The sequence below is a fragment of the Lepus europaeus genome, chromosome 14 (assembly GCF_033115175.1).
Source record: "Lepus europaeus isolate LE1 chromosome 14, mLepTim1.pri, whole genome shotgun sequence".
NCBI lineage: Eukaryota > Metazoa > Chordata > Mammalia > Lagomorpha > Leporidae > Lepus > Lepus europaeus.
In genome coordinates, this window is record NC_084840.1 from 69,847,708 (window position 1) to 69,872,282 (window position 24,575).

The following is a 24,575-nucleotide window of genomic DNA, read 5'->3' on the forward strand; positions in this document are numbered from 1 at the left end:
TACGGGAGAGGAAGGAAAGGTAGCAGTTGCCAGAGAAGACGTGCATTTTGGACTGCTGTGTCCCAGTCTAGACTTAGAATGGAGGGCCTTCGAAGAACCCAGTGGCTCAAGCCCTACCTCCATCTGTGAAAATCAGCCTGTCTGCGCCACGGGCCCAGCTTTCCAAGTGATTCTCATACCCTCTGGCTAATCACATGTGCCATTCTAGACCAATAGTTCTTTGGAATGTAACTGTTCGATGATAATTTAATAAAGTCCCCACCCTCAACAGCAAATGTTTTCTGTAGTCAAATAAGTAAACTTGTCAGCACTTTGTAACTTTCCCTCATTACACTCGCAGTGGTCCCATACCTGGGTGTGCATGAGAAGTAGGCACTGAATGTTTCAAGGCTGCTTAGAATCTCTCTTCCCCTCATTTATTTCTGTACCAAAAAATGAATTGTAGAATCAAAGTGAAGGCTTGGATTGGAATTTCCTCATTTTGTGAATGTTTGATTAGAGAAAGAAGCTGACTTTCATTTAACAGAGGAGAAATTAGAAATGAAATTTGAAAAATATTTTAGAAAAATCTTTGTGAATTCAAAGCTTTCTGAAAATCAAATTTGTATAAAAACCTTAATATGTAGACAAAATTGCCATTTTCCTTATATGAGGAAGCTTCAAATAGTTTGTAGAAAATGCACATTATTCCATTTTTTTCAGAACTCTTTGAAGCTGCCTCATATAGAGATCCCAGTAGGAACTTGCTACAATTGAGTGGTCTTGTCATGACCTGGTTCTTTGTTAGCATGGAACCCTAAAGGTTTTGGCAAATGAATTTGTTTCTTTTAATAGTTATGTTATTGAGTAGCAACTGTGTATCAATCAGTAGACTAACCGCTCCCTCCGAAATAGATTCTCACTGTCCAGCATCTAAAGGAAGATCAAGTGATGGAAGAGGTCAGAGGGTACTGGGAGAGCATATTATGAGTGAAATGGAATGGTGTTGTTGTTCTTGGGGAAAGCAGGTTCTTTCTAATTAAGGAATGAATGAGAAGGAAGTGACGATAATGATGAGTACATTAGGTGAATTCTGCCACTGGTGAACTGTGTATCTGCCCATTTGGAATGAGGACTTAAGGATTCGTTGGACCTCTGACCATCACCTCTTGTTCAGTGCCCGGACTTCACTGTTCCTGTGGCCCACTGATTCCACTACTGTATTATGTCTTCATTTGTATCTTCTCTGCTAGCTCAATTCTGTTGTAAGCCATTGCAAATGATCCCTCACTTGCCATGGTTCGATGGTTCTGCCCTCAGTATTTCTTACGTTATGATTTTGTGAAAGCAGTACATGTTTGGTAGAAACTGAATTTTGCGTGTGATATCTTCCCAGGCCCAGCACCATGTATGATGGTCTCTCCCAGCATTTCCAGTCAGCCCCACGGTCATGAGAAACAACCCACACTCCACAGTGTAGTAGGTTTCTAAGCTAGGATGTTCTATGGGTGGGTTCAGTGCATTTTCAATTTAAAGTAGCTTTATCAAGATGTAACCTCATTGTAATTCGAGGAGCAGCTGTGTCATCACTCAGCTATAGCCTCAACTCTTTGCCTGCGTTCTTGCTTTTAAGCTAAAGTGCAATGCTAGGTGAAGCCAGCTTTCTCCTGCTCCTCGTGCCTGCAGTTGTGCGGCTAAGTACGCCTGGAAACATCCAGCTGGCTGACTGGTTGTACTTTAAATCCATGATCAACTGGACCATGAGAGTTGCCTGGAGTCCTACTCTTTCTGTAGTCTCCCTTTCCCACTGTTTGAACCTGTTCTCCTCAGATCTCCAGCGTCTCCATCTCCATCTCCATCTCCATCTCCGTCCTTTCTCAGCTGCTGCTCTTCCTTCGGATTTCTTAGAAGGAAGTCCTCCCAGAAGCAGCCAGAAGAGAGCATCCACAAGCTGCCCCCATCCCTGTGAGTGCCTGTCTGCTCTCCCGAGAGTGCAGAGTTGCTTCTTCAGGGACCCAGATCCAGCGTTCTTCCTCTGCCTCCTGAATTCTTCCTTGTTTTCCATCACAGTGTGCTGTTACTACTCTCATTAAGAGAAGTCTTTTGACCCAATTTCCTCCTCAGCCATAGCTCTGATTCTGTTTCTCTTAATAGCAAAACTCATTTAAAGAGGTATCTCTACATTTTCTCTTTTCCATTTTTCCTTACACTTCTAATCAGATTTGAACCCTGCCCGGTGACTCTCACCGGGCTCTCTGATTACGTCTCCTGGGTTACATCGAGCAGTCAGTTCTCAATATTTGTCTTGCCTTACTCCCAGAGCATTTGATGTGTTGATTCCTGTCTGTCTGAATACATTCTCTTTCTTGGACTTCAGAACCCAGACTCCTCATATTATTTGTTCCAGTGGCTCTTTCTTATTCTCTGTCTTGTTCCTTCTCCCAGCTCTCTACCCCTGGCGACACCATATGTCTCAGGCTCTTCTGTCTCCTCGTATCTTTTTCCCTTGGGATCTTTTGGCTTTAAATGCCTACTATATGTTGATGACTTAGCTCCCTGTAGCCCCGACTTACATATCCTGCTGTATGCACCTCAGTGTCTAGGCTTAAATGTCTTGACTTGCATATGTGCTTGGATGTCTGATAAATGTCTGAACTGCAGTTTCTGTCATTCTCTTGAAATCCATTCCATGGACAAACTTCCCCATCTCAGCAAATAGGAGCTCCAGTCTTCTTGTTCACTGTGAAATCTTCTGAGTTATCTTTGACTTTCCTTCATACCTGATGTCTCCTCTGATGGCGTCTCATTGCCTCTGCTTCTGCTGTTCTGGTCCACTTTGGTCTCTCTTTTGGAGCTTCCTGTCTTCCTGGTTTTGTCATTGCTCCTTCCCCGCAGTTTCTCTGTTCATTTAACAGTGAGAATGCTCCTGTTAAATAAGTATCGTGTCACTCTCTGACTGGGACTTGATGTGGCTGCCCATCTCCCCCAGAGGAAAGGGCAGGAGCCTACATGGTCTTACAAAGCCCCGTGTGATGAGGTTGCTGTGAATTCTGGCCTCTCCTTCCCCCTTTCCTTGCTTATTGCTTGCTGGCTCCTTAGATCTCATGAGCATGCCACTAGATGGCTTCTTTCAGGCATTTTCTACTGCTGCTTCCTTTCTCGTGGTGCCCTGTCCCTGACCCATAGCTACAAGGCTGAGTCCTCATCCCTGTGACATATTACTCCGATCTAAAATTGGAAACTGTCCCTCCCCTCAGTGGTAATTAGCCTCCTCATTTATTTTTATTCTTATATTTAGCACTTAACACTTTTCCACATGCTATATATTTTTTCTTACTTCTTTATTTTGTCTGTTTTCGCCACCAAGGGGTGACCTATATGAGGGTAGGTTTATTTTCTTCAAAATGCTTTTGTTCATTGCTGCATCCACAGGATATAGAGTAGTACTTAACACGCAGTCTGTGTCCAGTAAGAGTGGGCTAAATGAATGACTTAACGAAATGTAATGACTTCTCTGTAACATTAAGTACATTGATTTAAACATTGTCAGAGATGACCCCTTCAAATGTTGCAAAGTCCTGCATTTAAAAAATTAGGTAAGAGTTGCAAGAAAATAACAAATATCTACATTTGGCAAAATAAAATCCTGCAACTCAATATTTACTGCTTTTCCCAGTGCCCCCCTCCCTCTTTGTGTAACTTACTGGTCCAGAAAACCCAAAAGTGTTCACACTGGTAATTTAGATGACTCAAGAAATATGACAGTGAAGAAAAAGAAGAAATATAAGACGGAGCTAGCAGAGGATGCGTGCTGGAGGAAGTTTGTTTTTAAATTTTTGTTTTTTAATAGACATGCTTCTACAATAAAACTTCTTACCAATGGAATTAGGCTTACGATTTATTGATTGTTTAGCATTTAATATGAGGGTACTTCAAAAAGTTCATGAAAAATGGAATGAAAAGATATATTTGTTTTGGTATAAAAAGTTTTGACATCCATGCATAATTTTTTCATAAATACATTTTTCACAGACTTTTTGAAGACCCTTCATGTGCATAGATTTTAATTTTTTTGCACCAGATCAGCATCTTTTAGCTGCATTTTCCATGAACTTTTTGAAGTACCCTCATAATGGGGAATTGATAAAAAGTGATCTCTGCCTTCATAATTTATTTGAAAATAAGACATAATTTTGTATTTAGTTGTGTTACTCTCTGTGCTTTGGGAGAAGGACAGGTTCTGAGGCTGCTGATGGAGGTTCCCCATGGCCTTTCCTACATACGCTGCACTGAGACTGTCTGACCTGCCTTTTACAATTTTGGTTTCTTTAAAGTAGAATGGAAACGTTTTAGTTCATCATGTCCTCCTCACCCCAGAGTTTTTCTGGCTTAAGTTAATATATTCTGTGGTGACTACCTAGTCCTAGTGGGCAAGCTCTACTAATTTAAGGAAACTAATACAAAAGTATTTTACTTAGGTTTTTTTTGATTGTGCGGAATCAGTGGTGATGATAGCCTGCTGCAGTGTACAGTTTTACAAAACACCCACGAAGCTGTACTTCTTGCCATTTGGGAAGACTAGTACGTTAGTACATCATCAGGTAATCATGGTTTGACTTCCAGCTTTGCCAGTGTATTATTTTACATAAGGCACCCTCTGTTTAAAATAGGGACGGTAATCCTCCCTCCTAAGAGGATTAATGTTGGTGTTTGCAAAGTGCTCTGAATTCCCCCCAAACAGACACTGAAACCAACACACGCACTTATTATATTTAGTCTGTAGAGAACAGTATTAATAATGGATTATATTGTTTCATCCAGCTTATTGATGTTTTTAATAAGGAGGAAAGGAAGTATAAAGCTATGAATTTTCATTGATTCGGCTTTTCATGTAGTGCAACATTTTGCATTGCATATAGAATATTGGAGTCTATTTTTCCTTTAAACTTGGTATCTTAATTTTACATAATGTGAAGTCTTATTCAAAATACATGGCTGATACTTTTAATGTTGAGGCATTCTGTAAAAACAGACCTTGTCCTTCTTAGACTTCTTGTCCTATCCTGACCTCTGCTGGTGAGATCCTGGCATGTGTGACTCCCATCAGTTTCATTGGTGTTGATGCGTCCTAGTTGTAAAGAGATGAAAAAAACAAACTCTAAAGGTGGGAAAAATTGTTTTTCCTGTTCTAACACTCAGCATAGCACACCACAATTCTGGTCATCAAGATATGTGTGATTTTTTTTGTTTTGTTTTCCACACACTAAACAGTTCTCCAGTGGATACTGAATGGGTATCCAACAATTTAGCTCAGTCTCTTAGCTAACGAAAGCTAGCCCCGACCTCACTGACCTACATTTGACAAAATAAAATCTGGCAACGCAGTATTTACTACTTTTCCCACAAGACTATTCCTCATGTCAGATACCAATTGAAAGCCCAAGTTGTCACCTGTGCTTCTGACCAACAGGCTGTAAATCAGAGGTTTCAGTGACCCCTGCCCCCCTCTTCAGGCTCAGTCATTTACAGAATTCAAGGAAGTGTTTCGCTTACTATCTATTATAAAAGGATGCAATTCAGAAATAGCCAAATGGAAGATGCTGAACACTAGATATGGGAAATGGTCACAGAGCTTCTCCCCTGCCCAGTGTGCCACCCTCCCAGGACCTGTATGTGTTCACCAACCTGAAGCTCTCTGAACCCCATAGTTCAGGAATGTTTTTATGGGGGCTTCAGCATAAAGCATGATTGATTAGTAACTCAATCTCCAGTCCCTTTCCCACTCCAGGAGAGTGGGGGTGTGCTGCTGATCCAGGAACCCACCAAGAGGTAAATCATTAGATCAAAAGAAGCACTTATCACTCAGGAAATGTCAAGGGTTTCAGGAACCAGGAACTTGGGGGCAGATACCAATAAATGAATTTCCTATGTTACAGTATCACACTAGTATTCAAACAGGAGTCATAAAACACCTGAAGACTTCAATTTGAACAAAGTGCTAAGAGTTTTTTATTCCAGAAGACAAAAGCTGTTTGCACTTCTTTTTTTTTTTTTTTTTTAATTTATTTTTATTTCTTTGAAAGGCAGAGAGACACAGAGAAGTCTTTGATTCACTTCTCAAGTGCCCGCAGCAGCCAGGGCTGGGCCAGGCCAAAGCCAGGAGCTGGAAATCAGTCTGGGTCTCACATGTGCATGGTAGAGACCCAGGCACTTGAACCATCACCTCCTGCCTCTGAAGTTGTCCATTAGCAAGAGCTTGGAATCAGAAGCGGAGCTAGAACTCAAACCTATGCACTCCAATGTGGGATATGGGCATGTTAAGTGATGTCTTAGCTGCTGGGTCAAATGCCCACCCCCAGAAAAGCTGTTTCATATCCATCCATGCATTGTGTTTACCTTTAGCTTTTACTATCCAGATTATTAGTCCTATTAATAGTGGGAGGAACCTTGGACCAGACAGAAGACAAGCTTTGTGGAGTATTTAACGAATAATTGTAAAATACTTAACTGTTTAACTAGTCCTACATAGGATTAAGAATATAGTCTCAGATCTTTGGAGGTTGAGAGGTAACAAGGAAGATACTGGTTCTGGCTTTATTCCTTACATCTTCCTTGCCCCAATAAGAGAAACCAATTTTGACTTGGCAAAACTTAAGGTGATAAGATATTGTATCTGAGGCTGGCGCTATGGCGTAGTAGGTTAAACCTCCATCTGTGGCATTGGCATCCCATATAGCACCAGTTCAAGTTCCAGCTGCTCCACTTCAGATCCAGCTTCCTGCTAATGGCCTGGGAAAGTGGTGTAAGATGGCCCAAGTACTTGGGCCCTTGTACCCACATGGGAGACCTGGATGAAGCCCCTGGCTCCTGGCTTTGCATCAGCCCAGCTCAGGCCGTTGTGGCCATTTGGGGAGTGAACCAGAGGATGGAAGACCTCTCTGTCTGTAACTGTGCCTCTCAAATAAATAAAATCTTTTTTTTTTTAAAGATATTGTATCATAAGCTTTAAACAGAGGTTTAATTCTTCCTTATAAACAGCTCATGGGAAGGAAAGTTCACAACAGCATACTGTTTTTTTGCCAGTGGAAGAATGGTGAGATTGCACAGGGAATGTACGATGGACATAAAGACCTCTGCATTATGTTCCTTTGGATATATGTTCTGATATTCTGAGAGGAGTAGGATTTCCTTATGTCAGATCTCCGTACAATTTAGTATATTGCAGTGATGAGCACATCTAGCACCAAGATCTTAATATTTTATACCATTTTCCGTTAAAGAGAAACGTGGTTTCTTAAAGTAGTGGCTGATTGTAGGTCTGAGATCAGGAAAGTATCATAAGGTGGACTAGAATATGCCAGAAAACAAAGAATTGGTAACAGACTAATAGGGTGTTTCACAAGGACCAGTTTTAAAGTGGAGAAATGGATCAGCTAGGGAACAGTCCAGCCAAGTTTGGGACAATTTGAGATTCAAAAACAATCATGATGGTAACAGATTCTAATATGTTGAATAAAATAATCCTTTAGACCATAGTGGTATTTAAAGGGAAAAGGGCCTGGAGAGAAAAACTTCTCAGTGTCAAAAATTATTATCTAAAACTGTATCCCGTAGATTATTAATAACAAAAGGGAATTTCTTTTTCAGTTAATGGAGAAACTAAGCAAATACTACCTTAACAAGTACTCAACTTATGGTATCATTTGATAATGTTGTAGATTGGCACTGGGTGGCCCTGATGAGTGACATAAAAGATACAGCACCATCAGGTAATAATCCTGCTAAATTTTTTAAAAAAAGATTTATTTTATTTATTTGAATGGCAAGTTACAAAGAGAGAGTGGGTGAGAGAGAGAGCTTCCATCCACTGGTTCACTCCCCAAAATGGCCACAACAACCAGGGCTGAGCCAGACTGAAGCCTGGAGCTTCATCCAGGTTTCCCATGCAGGTACAGGGGTCCAAGTATTTGAGCCATCTTCTACTGTGTTCCCAGGCACATTGGCAGGGAGCTGAATTGGAAGTGGAGCAGCCAGGACTGGTACCCATATGGGATGCTGGTGCTGCAGACAGTGATTTAACCTGCTATACCACAGCATTGGCCCACAACAGAATTATTTAATACCAATTTTGTATAGGCTTCAGACATCAGTAGTTCTGCCTTTTGGCAGCATTTTGAAAAGCATTACCAACATGATGGAGTTATAGCATTTCTACCATTATGCTACATAAAAGATAGCATTATAATTTACTTTTCATTACTAACATATTATAGTGATCAAACTGCTGTCAAAATAATACTCTGATTTTGGTCTCTGTATTTGTATTCATTTTCCTTTCCACCCTTTCACCTAAGTTACTTCAGAGTGCTATTAATTCATTACTTCATAGTGTTATTTAATGATCTTTTCTTATGCAAGTTCTGTTCAGTTTAAATGCTGTTGTAACACCACTTCTTTAGATGATGAAATTAAAAAGATGAGCATATGTCATGGTCATTGTAATCAAGGACTTCATACTTTAATAATAATGTGATTTGGAAATTTACACCACTTAGAATAGAAGTGTCAGAATGATCATAACTCATTTTTATAGATGAGACACCTGAAGTGCAAGAATGTTATTAGGCCGGCGCCGCGGCTCACTAGGCTAATCCTCCGCCTGCGGTGCCAGCACCCCAGGTTCTAGTCCCAAATGGGGCGCTGGATTCTGTCCCGGTTCCTCCTCTTCCAGTCCAGCTCTCTGCTGTGACCCGGGAGTGCAGTGGAGGATGGCCCAAGTGCTTGGGCCCTGCACCCGCATGGGAGACCAGGAGAAGCACCTGGCTCCTGGCTTCAGATCGGCGTAGCGGGCGGGATCATTAGCGGCCATTTGGGGGGTGAACCAATGGAAGGAAGACCTTTCTCTCTGTCTCTCTCACTGTCTAACTCTGCCTGTCAAAAAAACCCCCCAAAAAAACAGAATGTATTAGTCAGATTTTTGTTACTGCAATGAAATACCTGAGGAAATTAACTTTAGAAAGAGAAAAGGTACATTTGGCTCACCGTTCTGGAGGTTCCAAGATCCGGTGGCCTCATTGGTCTGGCCTCTGGGAGGGTGGTAGATAGGAATGGCAGAGCATGTGTGGAGGAGTGAGCGTATGAGGAGCCAGGAAGCTGAGAGAGCCGGTGTGCCCAAACTCTATGATCACCCTCTTCAGAGAGTTAGAAACTAAGGACCTCCTATCAGGCCCCACCTTCTAAAGCAAGGGTGGGGAATGTCCAGCCCATGGGCTCTATAGAACCCGTGAAATCATTTGGTTTGACACTACCAAGGCAACCGCAGGCAAGACTCAAGATCCAATAAACCTAGCAAGCTAATTTATAAGTCGGTCGTTTTGTAGGGCCTGAGACTGATGATATAGATAACCAAATGGCCCTTGGCAGAAAAAAGGTTCCCCACCCCTGGAAATCTGCAACCTGGAACATATCCAAGGTTTATCCTTTTCTTTTTGTTGCTGTAGGGGAAAGAAAAGCATGCGCAATAGTTCATAAGATTGTACTTGTGTATGTATGTGTTTTGCCCTTGTAGTATGAGAATGTATAGAATTCAACATAATCTACACACAAAAGCATGTTTTTAAAAAAATAAAGAATGACTACTTTCTTAGTGATTCACTGATAACATGGAGGATAGCAACAGACCTGCTGGATCTTGACGGGGTTGTTGCTGGCAAATTGTATGTTATTTTACTCTTGGGTTCACTTACTTGTTACTTTCTTGTTGGTGGGAAAAAAAGGATTATGCTTTGAAGGAGTCAAGGAAGAAAGTGCAGAACAAAAACAAAAAATACCAAGTGGCAGTAAACATCAATCTTGATTTTTATCAGTTTGCTCTTTTCTACATCACATGTAGCAGAAATATTAACTGGGTTTCAGTGCCCCACTAAGTTTTTTTTTTTTTTTTAAGATTTATTCATATGTTCAAAAGGCAGAGTTAGAGAGGTCCTTCATTCACTGGCCCACTCCCCAAATGGCTACAACTGGCGGAGCTGTGCCAGCCCAAAGCCAGGAGCTTCCTCTGGGTCTCTCACGCTGGTGCAGGGACCAAGCACTTGCGCCATCTTCCACTGCCTTCCTGGGCCATAACAGAGAGCTGGATCGGAAGTGGAGCAGCCAGACCAAACCGGTGCGCCTACATGGGATGCTGGCACTGCAGGCAGTGGCCCCACCCCCCACGCCACAGTGCTGGCCCCTAAGTTTTAAAATTAAACACTGCTGTACTCATTTGTAGCATTTTATCACTAATAATATAATGAAGAATATGCCTAACCTTTTGAAAAATGGGATTTATAACCAAGTAATCTTTTCTTACAAAAAAGCCCATCAAGAATTTTAAAAAAGCATTGAAAGGTAAAGTTTAAGAACACCCTAAAGATAAAATTCTGTAAAAATATTCTGATTGCTGAGATTTTCTTTGGATTTTATGCTTCTTTTAGATCTAAAAATACTGGTGGTGGGTGTATACCATCTGCCAATATAATGACTGCCTGCTTGGGGCTGGATTGAAGCCAGTCTGTACGGAGCGATTGCTTTCATCCAGGAGCTGTGGTTGCCTGTGCTAGGGCAGAGGACCTGATGGAAGCAGGGTGTGCCTGCTGAGAGTGTAGTCCTGGCTTTGCAGCTTACTAGACGCCCTTGGTGCCTCAGTTGCTTTACCGGGTAGTGGAGATGATCAGAAGGAACTACCTCACGGGGTTGCAGTGAACATACATACATCTTTGAGCATGAAGTGTTTTCTTAGAACGATTTCCTCTCCTGTGTGTTCTTCTGTTTCAGTTGTTTTTTATTCGTATGCTGATTACACTTGCAGGTGGGGGGCGGGGGCGGGAATCTGTGGTCCTGGAAACTCAGGAAGTGAGGAGCAAGTGCTTTTTGTCACCTTCTCCGTTCCCCACCTTTGCCCCAAATCTCAGTTTAGCATGACACACAAGATCCCTGTCTCCTTTGACAGCCTCATCTCCTAATGCTTCCTTTATTAAACACTTTGGAAAAATTGTGAGCCTCCCCCTACTTCCCATGGTGCTGAATTGTCTCAGAAATCAACCTATTCCCATGCTGTCTAGAGTGTTCTTTCCCGCATTGTACTTTTAGATATAAACCCTAATACTCTTTCAGTTCTTCCATTAGGGATCATTTTCTCTGACATCCCTGGTGGATTTGACTTCCTCCATCGTGACCTTGCCATTACTTTTCCTGCCTCTGTGTCACAGCACCTGGCACAGTACTGTATATTTCCAAGTCAGTTACCCTTGGCATACAGTGAACTTGTCTTGGGACAGCATGTATACGTGTATGTATGTAAATTTTTCCTAGCACAGTGCTACTTATGTGTTATTCACTCGATAAATAAGTAACCAGTTTTCCTTTAAGAAACCAGCTCTTTCACCAAAAACATTAATGTGCTTAAATTCAGTAAAATGAAAAGGAAGAGAATTGAATTTTCAAGTTGTGTTTTCATTGTTTCATAAAAGATATTTCAAAATATTTTAAAAATTTCTTTTTTGTTTAAATTTGTAGAATACACAGATTTCTGAGATAAATTTTAAAGTGTTGGAAAATTTAATCAGTTATCTTCTTAATCTTTTTTCTTAAGTGTAGCATTGCCTGTGAATCTTAATTTGAATTATGGAATATTATTGAGATAGCTCTAATATCCAGATTAATAAAAGCTAAATAAGATATTTGCTATCTATTAACATCTTTTAATAGTCCTTTCTAGCAAAATTTTCTCTTTTTTTTTTGTAATTTTCAAGTAAAAAAATCTTGAACAAGCAGTAACAATAAATTTGATTTTTTATTTTAGCAAAAGCATCTCGAAATTGAAAGAACTGCCAAATGGCTGAAAATGCTAAAAGGATGGGAAAAATACAAGAACACTGAAAAGGTAATTTAAAATAATTTCATTTCTATATGAAACAAAATAAATTTCAAGTAGATCTTCCCAGTGAAAGTTTTTCTGTAGTGTTAAGGCTGTTTTATTTATATTTGTTTTTGACATTTGAATTCAGTTTAGCAGAATACCTCAGGTTAGGAGTCTTTGTGTTGTAATACCCAATTCCAATTGCTTTCAGCAATCGGGAGACTATTGGATGGCCCAGACGTAGGGTGGATTGCAGTAGTGCTTTAATTCAGCTGTTCCATGATGTTGCTGGCAATTTCGTTTCTTCCATCTACCCTGCCTTATGCAGTGTCAACTTCCTCTTGAGCTCAGTTTGTTTCCTTTGGGGTCAGAAATCACAGGGGCAGTTCCAGGCTTCCTATGGAAATGTCACACTGCTCAGAAAGAGACAGGGCTGGCCTCCGAGTGCTTCCTGAAGCAGAAGCAGTGTCCAGATGCTTCTGCCAAACTTCCTTTTGTGTAAGTCTTTTTGTTCCGCATACAAGTTGTGCTAAATTGTAAACCAGTTAAAGAAAAACGCGTGCATCCATTGTTACCACCACCAGGCTCATCATGAAAGTCTTTAGTGGGAAAGTGAAAGCTTCTGGCAATTTTCCAATGTTCTAATTTTTGCTTGAAAGGTCAAATGTTGTCAGTGTCAGCAGATACAGTGTGAGTTACTTCCTTGATGTGACAGGCTCACTTCCTTTACTTTTGAGACATTGTCTGCTAGATACTCCCCCAGATCAGACAACAGTAGTGGGCTAGTTAGCTGTGCTTCAGGTAGTAGCAGTGTTTCGCTGGCAGGTGGGGAACACGTTGGTTTAGATGATGGTTCAAACCATTTAATAAGTGCTTTTTTTGAGACACTCATCGTACTTTGGTATGCGGCAAAAACTCCATTCACACAGACACACACACACACACAATCTTCCCATTTTGTCCGCAACATTTAATAAGATATGTATTTGAGATTTACTGTTTGAACCAGGTCATTCTTCTTCTTCTTCTTTTTTTTTTTTTTTATTAATTTATTTATTTGAAAGAGCCACACAGAGCGAAGGAGAGGCAGAGAGAGAGGCCTTTCATCTGCTGGTTTACTCCCTAGTTGGCCGCAATGGCTGGAACTGTGCCAATCCAAAGCCAGGAGCTAGGAGCTTCTTCCGGGTCTCCCATGTGGGTGCAGAGACCCAAGGACTTGGGCCATCTTCTACTGCTTTCCCAGGCCACATTAGAGAGCCGGATCAGAAGTGGAGCAGCCAAGACTTGAACTGGCGCCCATATGGGATTCTGGCACTGCAGGTGGCGGCTTTACCTGATGAACCACAGTGCTGGCCCCTAGGACATTCTTAAATGAAATTTTTTCCTCTAAGTATGGGGAAGGAATCTTATAATTCCTAAGTATGGAGTAACTACAGCCTTGATTTGTGCCAACTTGTGCCAACATGCAGCAGTTCTAACACCATTGCTTTTCTGTTGGCATGTGCAAAAGTCAGCACAGTGGAGGTGCAAAATAGCCTGTTGTCCTTATTACAAAAAGAATTGTGACCTTATGGTTTGTACTTTGAGAACCATTGACATCTCCGCATCAGCTCCTTTATCTGAATTGAGATAATAGTACTCGTTTCAAAAGGTTGAAGCTTTAATGGTTTAATGAACATAGAGCACTTATGTTGTACCCTGCATATCCTGAACATTCAGTGGATGTTAACTACCACTAATAGTTTTTTGGAGGCAAGCTGGACAATAAAAAGATTTTAAAGGTTAAGAAAGACATCTTCTATAGTGTTTAAAAACCCAACTGAGTCGACTGTTGGGATTTTTCTATATTTCCTCATATTTTTTCCCATGTAATTCTTTTCCCTCATTTTGTGTAGACATAAATCATATGTCAGTATTTGCCAATAAGAATTCCAGAGTACATCAGTTCCTTGAATTTCAGTAGGCTGTACATAGAAGCAGTGTAGCCCCATGGTTAAGAGATACTGGATCCAGACTCTCCTGGGTTCGAACTGCAGCTCTGCCATTTACCAGCTATGTGAACTTGGAGGAAGATATTTCACCAGCCTCTGCTGTGGGTTGTTCATCTCTGTAAAATGGGAGCAGAAACGGTACCTACCTCGCAGTGTTGTTGTGAGGATCGAGTGATTAATTTAGTGAAATACTTAGAAAGTGCTTGACACTTAATTGTGCAGTCAATAAGTGTTATGTATTATTAAATGAGAAAAGGCCTCTCTGGTTAAATAAAGTAAGGAAAATCAGAGCTAAGCAAAACTAAGCAGTTTCTTTAGTATAGGGATCTAGCATTCTTTAGTAGTCTTTTTTAAAAATTATTTATTTATTTGAAAGATGGAGTTACAGAGAGGCAGAGGCAGAGAGAAAGAGAGAGAGAGGGAGGGAGGGAGGTCTTCCATCTGCTGGTTCATTCCCCAAATAGCTGCAATGGCCAGAGTTGTGCTGATCCAAAGCCAGGAGTCAGGAGCTTCTTCTGGGTCTCCCGTGTGGGTGCAGAGGCCCAAGGACTTGGGCCATATTTCGCTGCTTTCTCTGGCCACAGCAGAGAGCTGCATCCTATGGAAGTGGAGCAGCCAGGACTTGAACCTATGCCCATATGAGATGCTGGCATTGCAGGTGGCAGCTTTACCTGTTATACCACAGCGCCAGCCCCACTAGTCCTTAATATAAGGGGTTAATTTTTAAGAGCAGACTTTAAATTATGTGAAAATTAACTATGGAAAAATTTTTGTCTTGGGGTACCTTGAAGGGCTAATGTCATTTTTCATTTTGAACATCCTTAATATTTTATTTTCATCAAGAGTGAGTTCATTTTGGGTTGTTGATTTTTTAACTCTGTTTTAGTACATTAGGTTTAGAACTCATGGTGTTTTTAAGAGGAATCACTTCAAAGTAGAATGTTAGCTATACCACCTTGCTCTTGTTTAATATCATGGGGCCTCTTGTATTGGCTTAACAATTGACAACTACTTTACCTTATGTCTTTGTGGAAAGATTACTCAAGCGGCAATTACAGAATAAAGTTCAATAAATTGCATCTTCACTTTGTTCTCACATTCAGTCTAATAAAATACTTGTAGAATTATATGGCTTTATGTGCTTCTTTCTCCATATGTAAGTATGTGTGATATATATAATCTATGAAAGTAGTAAGCCTCTGTTAAAATGAATGATTCTTCTGGGTCATTATTCTGACAGTAACTCTAGCTAATGCGGTTTCCATTAGGAGAGATTTTTTTTAACTTCCATTTAATGAATATAAATTTCCAAAGTACAGTTTATGGATTACAATGGCTTCCCCCACCCCCATAACTTCCCTCCCACCCACAACCCTCTCCTCTCCCGCTCCCTCTCTCCTTCCATTCACATCAAGATTCATTTTCTTTTTTTTAAATTTATTTTTATTTTTATTATTTTTATTTTTTAATTTTTGACAGGCAGAGTGGACAGTGAGAGAGAGTGACAGAGAGAAAAGTCTTCCTTTTGCTGTTGGTTCACCCTCCAATGGCCGCCGCGGCTGGCGCCCTGTGGCCGGCGCACCGTGTTGATCCGAAGGCAGGAGCCAGGTGCTTCTCCTGGTCTCCCATGGGGTGCAGGGCCCAAGTACTTGGGCCATCCTCCACTGCACTCCCGGGCCATAGCAGAGAGCTGGCCTGGAAGAGGGGCAACCGGGACAGAATCTGGCACCCTGATCGGGACTAGAACCCAGTGTGCTGGCGCTGCTAAGCAGAGGATTAGCCTGTTGAGCCACAGTGCCGGCCAAGATTCATTTTCAATTATCTTTATATACAGAAGATCAGTTTAGTATATATTAAGTAAAGATTTTAACAGTTTGCACCCACATAGAAACACAAAGTGAAAAATACTGTTTGAGTACTAGTTATAGCATTAAATCACGATGTACAGCATATTAAGGACAGAGATCCTACATGAGGAGTAAGTGCACAGTGACTCCTGTTGTTGACTTAACAAATTGACACTCTTGTTTATGGCATCAGTAATCACCCTAGGCTCTTGTCATGAGTTGCCAAGGCTATGGAAGCCTTTTGAGTTCACCGACTCTGATCATATTTAGACAAGGTCATAGTCAAAGTGGAAGTTCTCTCCTCCCTTCAGAGAAAGGTACCTCATTAGGAGAGATGTGATGTAAAATTTTAAAGCACTCTGCATAGCTATAATGCTGAAATCATTTGATGATACACATGGTCCAATTTGGTGTGAAACAATGCATCTTATAAAAGAATTACTGTTTTCAATTCATATCTTGTTTTAAATAAGTAAAGTAAAAAGTAGCATGGATTTTTGTCTCTTCTAAGGGAAGGTATGTTTTTTCTCCATGGATTCCTTACTTACATAATAGTGATATAAGTAAATTATTAAGAGTCAAAGGGATCACACAAACAAGACTAGTGTCTGCTAACACTAACTGATATAATAAAAAAGGGAGAGAATGATCCATCATGGGAGGCGGGATACACAGCAGACTCATAGAATAGCAGATGTCCTAAACAGCACTATGGCCTCAGAATCAGCCCTTAAGGCATTCGGATCTGGCTGAAGAGCCCGTGAGAGTATTTTAGGCATGGAAAGCCAACACGCTCTGGCAAATTAAAAAAAAAAAAAAGAAGAAGAAGAAGAAGAAGAAGACCTAAATGAAAGATCTCTGCCAGTGAGATCCCAGTGGAAAGAACCGGGTCATCAAAGAAGGAGGTACCTTTCTCTGAAGGGAGGAGAGAACTTCCACTTTGACTATGACCCTGTCAGAATAAGATCGAAGTTGGCGAACTCAAAAGGCTTCCATAGTCTTGACAACTCATGACTAGAGCCTGGGGAGATTACTGACGCCATAAACAAGAGTGTCAAATTGTTAAGTCAACAACAGGAGTCACTGTGTACTTACTTTTCATGTGGGATCTGTCCTTAATGTGTTGTCCAATGTGAATTAATGCTATAACTAGTACTGAAACAGTATTTTACACTTTATGTTCTGTGTGGGTGCAAACTGATGAAATCTTTACTTAATATATACTAAATTGATCTTCTGTATATAAAGAGAATTGAAAATGAATCTTGATGTGAATGGAATGGGAGAGGGAGCGGGAGATGGGAGGGGTGCGAGTGGGAGGGAAGTTATTGGGGGGGGAAGCCATTGTAATCTATAAACTGTACTTTGGAAATTTATATTTACTAAATAAAAGTTTTTAAAAAAATATCTTGAGATTAAAAATATACCTTTGGTAGAAATATTTGGATTTTTAAAAATATTCTGTTTTTTATTTGAGAGGCAGAGCTATAGAAGAGAGAGGGAGAGACAGAGAGAGAGAGAGGTCTTTCATCTGCTGGTTCATTCCCCAAATGGCCACAACTGCTGGAGCTGAGCTGATCTGAAGCCAGGAACCAGGAGCTTCTTCCAGTTCTTCCACAAGGGTGCAGGGGTCCAACCACTTGGGCCATCTTCTACTCCTTTTAAATAGTTAGGAAACATTTGGGCCATAGGCAGACATCTGGTTTGGAAGAGGAGCAGCCAGGACACCAAGTGGCACCCATATGGGATGCTGGTGCCACAAGTGGAGGCTTAGCCTTCTACCCACAGCCCTGGCCCCAAGAATGTTTGGATTTTTAGAACCCAAATATTTATGTTAAAGAAAAAAAGTTTCCACTAAGATTCTGTTGTCTGTGTGTTGGTACCTAGATACGTCCCTAAGTACCAATAGTACTGTGTTTTAATTTAAAATATAGTCTGTTAATGGGGGCCGCATTATGGCTTAACAGGTTAATCCTCTGCCTGCAATGCTAGCATCCCCATATGGGTGCTGGTTGGAGTCCCAGCTGTTCCACTTCTGATCTAGCTCCATGGTAATGCAACTGGGAAAGCAGCAGAAGGTGGCTCAAGTGCTTGTGCCTCTGTCACCCATATGGGAGACCCGGATGAAGCTCCTGGCTTTGGCCTAGTCCTGCCCCGGCCGTTACGGCCATTTTGGGAGTAACCAGGGGATGAAAATTCTCTGTGTCTCCCTCTCTTTCTCTGTGGCTCTGCCTTTCAAATAAATTAAATATATTTGTGTGTGTGTGTGTGTGTGTGTGGTCTGTTAAATTGAAGTTATCTCTGTTAATGAAGATCATTGTGATTTTACTGGTCACAATATCATTTTCTCTAAGCTGTGTCACAGCAGAGTTCCCCGCCACCATGTATTAGTCAAATAACTGAATGGGCCTGTGAGACCATATTACTCTGCATTTTATTTTACTAACCACGTAAAAGTAAATTTCTCAAGGTCACATAGCTTGTTGGCAGCAAACTAGAGATTCTGTGTCCAGACTCTAAAGTTCATTTAATTGCACCATCTTTTATGCTTACTTTCCCTTTTGGCATTTGTCAGTGGCAGTTGGGAAGGAAATAGAATTTAGTTATGAAAGGCAATAGGACCTTGTGAATGGTTAAAGGTTTTTTTAGATCCAGATTTGGAAGACTGGTTCTGTTTGGAGGCAGAGACAAAGGAGCCATTGGAGCAGGGTAATTAATGAAAATGGAGAGTCAATAAGGGCTCGGAGTGTGAACTTTTGTTTTCTGGGGTACACTTGGAGCCTTGTGGTCCCACAGAATTACATCAGCCTTGCTGTGCTAAAACGTTTACTTACTAGTGGCCAAAATTTCATGGATTGGCATTTATCACTGTTTTGAGATCACTGAAATTAAAACAAAGTATTGGAAATATTAGCCACTTGATGGAAATTTTTTTAGTTCATAAATTTTTATTCTTTTTTAAAGATTTTTATTTATGTATTTGAAAGGCAGAGTTACAGAGAGAGGAAGAGACACCTATCTTCCATCCACTGGTTCACTCCTCAGGTTGCCACAGTGGCCAAGGCTGGGCAAGGCTGAAGCCAGGAGCCAGGTGCTTTATCCAGGTCTCCCATATGGCTGGCGGGGCCCAAGGACTTGGGCCCACCTTCTCCTTCCTTCCCAGGCACATTAGCAGGGAGCTGGATAGGAAGTGGAACAGCCAAGACTTGAACAGGCACCCATGTGGGATGTTGTTATCATAGGCTGGGGCCCAACCCATTACACTACAACACTGGCCCCCGTTGATAGATTTTTAAATGTAACTATAGGACTGAAATATATAGCTTGATTTTATTGGCAAATGAACAGAGGTGCTGAAAACAAAAGGTAAATTTTAGGCAAATTTTTTTTCAAGATTATTTGTTTAAAAGAGTTATAGAGAAGGAAAGAGAGATTGATTAATCTTCTATCTGCTGGTTCACTCTCCAAATGGCTGCAATGGCCAGGGATAGGCCAGACTGAAGCCAGGAGCCAGGAGTTTCAACCAGGTCTCCCACATGGGTGCAAAGTTGGGCCATCTTCCACCGCTTTCCAAGGCACATTAGCAGGCACCTGGTCAGGCAGCAGTTTAACCTGGCATACAACAGGGCTGCCCCTCAGGGTATCTCAAATCTGTGAAATAAATTTGTGTTACTTTTCAAATTGGGTACTAAAATGTTGTGTAAGACCAACAATAAAAATTCTGCATCATGGTTGTTAATTATGAATAGTCTGAAGTCAGACTACTTGAATTTGAATTCTTATTCCACAGTTTATTTTGAAATACTTACTTAACTTTTGTTAATTTCCTCACTTGTAAAATGACCATGGTACTAATAGTACCTACCTCTTCAAGGATATAGTAGTAGTAAAAATCGTAAGTTGATTTAGAGACACAAAGCACTCTCCGTAACTATAACACATAGCATAATGTTGGATCATAATAAATAATCAGAAAACATTAGTGTAATTATTATTACCAATGCCATTATTATGACTTGAACCATCATTATTCTCACATATAACCCCACCTTCACTCTCTTTCCCTGACACATTCCTATAAATCCTTCAGTACTGAGTTATTGTCATTTTCTCTAAAGGAAACGTTTCCTAACTCTCTCACACAGAATCACTTCTTCCCCTCCCCAGTGACTGGGTGAGAGCCACCATGCTGAACCAGTAAGAAGTGTCAACTATAGCAGACTTTCTTTAAAGATTTATTTATCAATGGACATGAATGTTGAATACACAGGAAATTTTGCAAGTCTAGTTTACAGTCAATCCACAGCCTTTCTGTAAATGTTCTTTTGGTTAGAGTTTTTTACAAGTTAAAACTTTTATGATTCTTGTCTATTGAAATTTCAAATTTGAGGCATACTGTGTTCATACTAAAAGAATAAAATGGAAATAGTGTATAATGATCTAACTGAATCAACTTCACAGTATTCACAGAAGTTACTGTAAATTGTTACTTACTTACTTTCGCCCACACAGTTTCCTGAAACTACATTGTGACTTGTTTACTAAAGCTTTAGTTTAAAAAATGTTAAGTAGTGCAATAGTATACAGTGAAGCTCTGCCTGTTGATTGTCATAGCTCTTCAGTATATCGCTTACTAGAACTTACTCCTCCTTTTCTTAGCCATAGTGTTCAAATATATTGTCTTGCTCATAAAGATAGTTATGTACCTGTTCCTAACCTTGCTCTTTAAGGGCTGTGTTTGTTTAGTCATGTCCTGATCTGGACACCTAGTTTTAATTTTGAAAGTGTTACTAAGTACATCATAATGACTGTAATAATTTTTATGTTATTTTGAATAGAGTTGAGGAAAAAATAGAAATACAAAGAGATGGAGAGTGTACTGAAGCTTTTGATTCTTAGGGCAAAAGCAATGACCTTTCAAGGACCCAATGAGTTGATAGTGTTAATGATTTATGCCTAATTTTATTTAAAAGTGATGTCTTTCTTTAATGGAGATTGATCAGTATTTTTGTCTGATCAGATAGGATTGATGTCATCTAAGACAATGACAAAGATTTTCCTGAAGAAATTCCAAGATTTGAAAAGAGGACAAGAAAGAGAGGGGAGAATGGGAATGTGTGGATGTGTGTGTGAGAGAGAGAGAGAGAGGGAGACGAAGCTTGCCAGTGGAATTAGCTGACGTGTGAGGGTGATGGGAATGAGTCTGATCTACTCTAGAGACCCCTGGTCGTAGGAAGATGACTGGGGGTTCCATAGCGTACTCTGTTCTCTATGAAGACACTTCTGGCCAAAGCATCCTGTTTACTATTTGAAGCACCTGTCTGATGTTTGGGGGTAAGAGAAGAAATTAGGTATCAAGCAAATTATACCAACAGGGAGTGTGGAAATCAAATTGTATAAATTAGGAAAAAGTACTGTCTGTGGTACCACTAGAAGGGCACTTCTGTGCTGGTGTGAGCATTCTGACATGCTGGGCGTTCTTGATGTCTTCTTGTTAGTCTCCCCTTCTGTGTCTCTGTCTCTTTATTGGGATCTGATCAACAGACGACAATACTTCAGTGTATCAATTAATCAAAAGGTATCTGTTAATTATCACAGATACTTCAAAAATAAAAAACTAATGTATATTAATTCAGTCAGTTGAAAGGATTAGTACAAGCTCTGGTCAGTTTGTAACTTCCAGTTTTCTTTTCTTTTAATAAGTTTCACAGGAGAATTTACAAAGGAATCCCACTCCAGCTCAGAGGTGAAGTCTGGGCTCTCCTTCTTGAGATCCCTAAAATGAAAGAAGAAACAAGAGACCTTTACAGTGTGAGTAAATAAAGCTAGCTTGTTATTTCGAAATTAAAAAGTAAAATCCACTTCTTTTAGCTTTCAAGGTAGTGTAAGATATTCATATCATAACTTAAAAATTATTCTAAAACTATATTGCGTTGGGTAATGGAGGTCTGTTGGTTTTGTGGATGGCAGTCTAATTTTCAAACAAAAGCTTTAATAAGAATTCTGTTGTTGATGTCACTTATTGGTAAATATCAAATGCTTTTTAAATATATAAATGATCAATCAGTATTGGATTATTTTTGTGGGGAAAACTGACTAAACTTTAGTTGTTTGCAACGTAATATTAATACAGAGATCTTCAGTGACACATTTAGAGTTTATGGAAAATAACACCAGAAATTTATCTAACACCTGCCTATATGTGATTCTTTTCTTAAAAGGGTGAAAAAAAAGAATTTGCCTGTAAGATTATTATGGTATTTCTATTAATAAAAAGTTAAACTTTTGTCTGAGTAATTAGTAATGCTTTCCTTGAATTAGGTAATACATTAAATTTGCCTTCTTGTCATCTCAGCTGTCTGCTTTCTTTTATTTTTAAATATGACTTCTCCAAGGCAGAGAGAGAGACAGAGAGAGAGACAGAGCTTCCATCGCTGGCTCACGAGTCAGATGTCCCCTACAGTTGGGAATGGGCCAGGCCGAAGCTGAGAACTGGGAACTCAGTCCAGGTGTCCCATGGGAGTAGCAGGAGCCCAGTCACTTGGGCCATCACCGCTGTTGCCTCCCAGGGTCTGCATTAGCAAGCAGCTGGAGTCAGGAGTCAGAGCCAGGTATCAAACCCAGGCACTCTGATATGAGATTGCAGTGTCTTATCCACCAGGCCAATCACCTACCCCTTTCTTTCTTCTTTAAGATTTATTTATTTATTTGAAAGGCAGAGTTGCAGAGAAAGAGAATCTTCATCCACTGGTTCACTGCCCAAATGGCTGCACTAGCTGGGACTGGGAGGCTAAAACCAGGAGCCAGGAGCTTTTTCTGGGTCTCCTACATGGGTGCAGGGCCCAAGGACTTGGGCCATCTTCTACTGCTTTCCCAGGTGCGTTAGCAGGGAGCTGGATTGAAGTGGAGCAGGCACTTGCACTGGCTCCCTACAGCATACTGGCACTGTGGGCTGCAGCTTAACCCACCACACCACGCTCTGGCCCCAATAGGCCCATTTCTAAACCTAAATTTTATGTTAACCTTTGAAAGGCATAAAAGTTTATTATCTAAAAATCTTTGACCCCTAGATATTGAAATATGTTCCTTAGAAGAAATTAAAACAAAATGAACAAAAGTTTATAGTTTAAATCTAGGCTGAAGTTGGGAGTTGAGAACTCACTTGAACTGAAAATGCCAGTTATTAAAGGCATGTTAGTGTTCCCTTTTTAAAATTAAAAAAAAAAAAAAAAAAATGGGGCCAGTACTGTGGTGTAGCAGGTAAAGCTGCAGCCTGCAGTGCCGGCATCCCTTATGGGCACTGATTCAAGTCTTGGCTGCTCCACTTCCGATCCAGCTCTCTGCTATGGCCTGGGAAAGCATAGAAAATGGCCCAAGTGCTAGGGCCCCTATACCTGCATGGGAGACATGGAGGAAGCTCCTGGCTCCTGGCTCCTGGCTTCATATCAGCACATCTCAGACTGTTGCAGCCAGCATATGGAACCTCTCTCTCTCTCTCTCTCTCTCTCTCTCTCTCTCTCTCTCTGCCTCTCCTTCTCTGTGTAACTCTGACTTTCAAATAAATAAAATTTTTTTAGAAAATTTAAAAAAATTAATTGACACGTGATTCATATTTATGGAATACATTGTGGTAATTCAATGCATGTATAGAATTAGAAGAGTCAAATCAGGGTAATTAGCATTTTCATCTCTGTAAAAGTTTATCACTTCAGGCCAGCATCGTGGCTCACTAGGCTAATCCTCCGCCAGTGGCGCCGGCACCCCAGGTTCTAGTCCCGGTTGGGGCGCTGGATTCTGTCCCAGTTGCTCCTCTTCCAGTCCAGCTCTTTGCTGTGGCCCGGGAAGGCAGTGGAGGATGGCCCAAGTGCTTGGGTCTTGCACCCGCATGGGAGACCAGGAAGAAGCACCCGGCTCCTGGCTTTGGACCGGCACAGCACACCAGCCGCAGCGCCCCAGCTGTAGCAGCCATTTAGGGGGTGAACCAACAGAAAAGGAAGACCTTTCTCTCTGTCTCTCTCTCTCACTAACTCTGCCTGTCCAAAAAAAAAAAAAAAAAAAAAAAAAGTTTATAACTTCAGTGTGTTGGGGGTTTTTTAAGTTCTTTATAAGATACAAGATAGATCATGGTAACCATAGTCACTGTGTTGTGCTGAAGCAGCTGAACTCCTTCCTGCTGACTGCGGCTGCGTTTTGGTTCGTGTTTTTCCAATCCCTTTATTCATCCTCTCTTCTTCCCTCTATAGCCTCTGCTGACCACTCTTCTACACTGTTCAGTGACATCAGCTTTTTCAGCTTCCTCCTAAGAGCAAGAACTTGTAGTATTTGTCATTGTGTGGCTCTCTTATTTTACTTGGCTTTGCTGCTCTTTGGATATTTTTTTCTTTTTTGAATATTCATGTATATGTATTATATATATATATATTTAGGTATAATTTCATCAAGATGAAGGGTAGTAAGTGCTGGTTAATTTAAAGAGTCTCTCATTTTGTGTGAACAAAACATTTTTTGGAGGCCGACGCTGTGGCGTAGCGGGTAAAGCAGCCACTTGCAGTGCTGGCATCCCATATGGATACTGGTTCGAGTCCCGGCTGCTCCTGTTCCAATCTAGCTCTCTGCTATGGCCTGGGAAAGCAGTAGAAGATGGCCCAAGTCCTTGGGCCCCTGCACCCACGTGGGAGACATGGAAGAAGCTCCTGGCTCTTGCCTTCGTATTGGCACACTTCCTGCCATTGCAGTCAATTGAGGAGCGAACCAGCAGATGGAAGACCTCTCTCTCTCTGCCTCTACCTCTGTAACCCTTTCAAGTAAATAAATAAATCTTTAAAAATAAAAACACTTTTTATTTAGTTGCTTGACTTT

At 40.8% G+C, this 24,575-nt stretch overlaps 1 protein-coding gene across 4 annotated transcripts in view; it reads left to right on the forward strand.

The window, feature by feature from the left end:
• Positions 1–24,575, forward strand: part of USP6NL (USP6 N-terminal like) — a 198,524-nt gene that overhangs the window by 128,552 nt on the left and 45,397 nt on the right. For 2 of the 4 annotated variants that reach the window (XM_062210916.1, XM_062210919.1), the window contains 2 exons: positions 11,822–11,902; positions 21,420–21,527. In XM_062210916.1, coding sequence (XP_062066900.1) covers positions 11,822–11,902; positions 21,420–21,527 — 189 coding nt within the window. Of the gene's footprint in view, positions 1–1,384; positions 1,459–11,821; positions 11,903–21,419; positions 21,528–24,575 lie in introns of those variants that run through there. The other 2 variants (XM_062210918.1, XM_062210917.1) reach the window with 2 other exon arrangements.